Source organism: Lynx rufus, unplaced genomic scaffold (genome assembly GCF_022079265.1).
Source record: "Lynx rufus isolate CCGP_SWC_20201006 ecotype Redwood Valley unplaced genomic scaffold, mLynRuf1.p SCAF_13, whole genome shotgun sequence".
Lineage (NCBI taxonomy): Eukaryota > Metazoa > Chordata > Mammalia > Carnivora > Felidae > Lynx > Lynx rufus.
The window spans coordinates 43,936,728-43,938,927 of NW_025814827.1; the positions used below are offsets into that span (position 1 = coordinate 43,936,728).

The 2,200-nt window shown below is 47.2% G+C and overlaps 1 protein-coding gene across 1 annotated transcript; it reads right to left on the reverse strand.

Moving 5' to 3' along the window:
• Positions 1-214: 214 nt before the first annotated feature.
• LOC124508185 (olfactory receptor 10G2) lies at positions 215-1,252 on the reverse strand. Its single transcript, XM_047074602.1, has one exon. The coding sequence runs from the start codon at positions 1,250-1,252 to the stop codon at positions 215-217; it is 1,038 nt and encodes a 345-aa protein (XP_046930558.1).
• Positions 1,253-2,200: the final 948 nt, after the last annotated feature.

Here is a 2,200-nt window from a genome sequence, read left to right on the forward strand (position 1 = left end):
AATGCGTCCATTTGTTTCTAAACAAATAATGTCAAACAATTTGAACCAATTTAATGAGAAGAAAAGATTATGAATACAAGGAGTTCAGAAGTCTCTTCTCAATAGAATTAATTCAGTTCAGTGTAAGGTAGCAGTTTATGGAACGTTTGCCACACGCAGCAGAAGCTGAGAGGTGTGGTAGCAATGGTGAGGCAGGAAGTCCCTGGGCCTGTAGTTACTTGTTTTCTCTGGTGGCCTTTCCACCTGCTGTTACTCTCTTCAGAGCGGACTTCACTTCCTGGTTCCTCAGGGTATAGATGAGGGGGTTCAGTAATGGAGTGACAACAGTGTAAAACACAGCCACTGCCCCATCCAGGGGACTCTTGGAGCCAGCCCTGAGGTAGGTGAAAATGCAGGGGACATAGTAGACTGTGACCACGGTTAGGTGGGAGCCGCAGGTGGAGAAGGCTCGGCGCCGCCCATCAGCAGTGTGTATCTTGAGGATGGCGCGGACTATGCAGGCGTAGGAGAACAGAATTAACATGAAGCAACTGGCAGCCACCACCCCAATGTCCACAAAGGTCACAAGCTCATTGACGGTCGTGTCAGCACAGGCCAGTCTCAATACTGCAGGGATGTCACAGATAAAGTAATCCACTTGGTTGGGCCCACAGTATGGCAGACGGAAGGTCAGGGTGGCCTGGACAGACCCATGGATGGAGCCGGCCACCCAAGCCCCAGCCACGAGGATGGTGCATAACCTCCCATTCATGAACACGGGGTAGCGCAGGGGCTGGCATATTGCCAGGTACCTGTCGTAGGCCATCAACGTATAGAGGAAACACTGGGTGCTGCCCAGGAAGTGAAAGAAATACAGTTGAGCCACACAGCCACCAAAGGGCATTGCCTTGCTAGCAGGAGTAAAATCCAATATTAGCCGAGGGACAATGACTGAGGAGAGCCACATGTCCAGGAATGAGAGCACGCCCAGAAAAATGTACATGGGGCGAGTGTGGAGCTTTGGGTCAGCCCACACGGTGAGCAGAATGAGCAGGTTCCCCAGCTGAGTCAGGATGTAAATGATGAAGAAGACCAGGAAGAGGAGGGTCCTCAGACTGGGGGGGTGAGGTAAGCCCAGGAGAATGAAGCCTGTCATGACGGTGTCCAGGGATGTGTTTTTGGTCTCTCCCATGTCTTTCTGTAGTCTGTGGAGATGAATGGTGAAGTCAGACCAGGGAAATATCCACAGGAGGTGGTGAGAGAATGGTTTCATCTGATGGTTAATGCCTGCCAGAGTGATGAGATAAACAGGAAACTGCCACAACTTTTAAACAATTTTTATTTACTTATTTTTATTTTAAAGAAGAGGTGGTGTTGCCATCAACTATTTTGGTTCACTTTATAAAAGAAACTGTCCAGAGCCTGGTTAGTTTCCTAGATGGATGGAATCTTTGATCGATTGGGAGATACTGAGAGCAGAATTCGGCAGATCAAAGCACAGGGGACATGTGAATGATAGAGAAGGACCAATAACTCCAAACAAAAAGCCCAACCACTGAAGAGGGGCTGAGTCAGGTTAAGGCAGAGCAGTGTGGAACACATTTCCCACAATGACCAAACTTACTTTTCCCTCCACTTCCCATCATTGCAGTGCCTCAGCTAGAATCCCATCTCCTCACCATAGCATGCAAACATGTTCATTGTATGTCCCTTATTTGCCACTCGGTCACACCCCTTGCAATTCCTTCTTAGTGTTCAGTTCAAAGGACCCCTCGAGGCTCTCCCAACGGCATACTCCAGCTGGGAGCCTATGCATACCATACCTTCTCTGTTCCCTTCACCTGGGTAATGCTCACTTTCCCTTCAGGACTAAGTTGGGAGACCCTTATCTGCAAAAAGACTTTCCCGATTCCTGAGGACCATGCTTATATTTCTCAGAGCATGTATCACATTCTACTACTATTGTCCAGTTTCTTATTTGTCTCCCCTATTAGTCATCCCATCTAACACAGTAAACGTGGTCATTTATTTTCTGAATGACTGAATGGCTAATGGGAATGGATGTTGCCAAACCCCACCGAACAGACATAGTGTTTCTTTCTCTGCTGTATCTTGTTTGTCTAATCCTTGGACCCACCCACTGACTAGCGAACATCTCATTCTTTTTTTTTTTTTTTTTTAATTTTTTTTCAACGTTTATTTATTTTTGGGACAGAGAGAG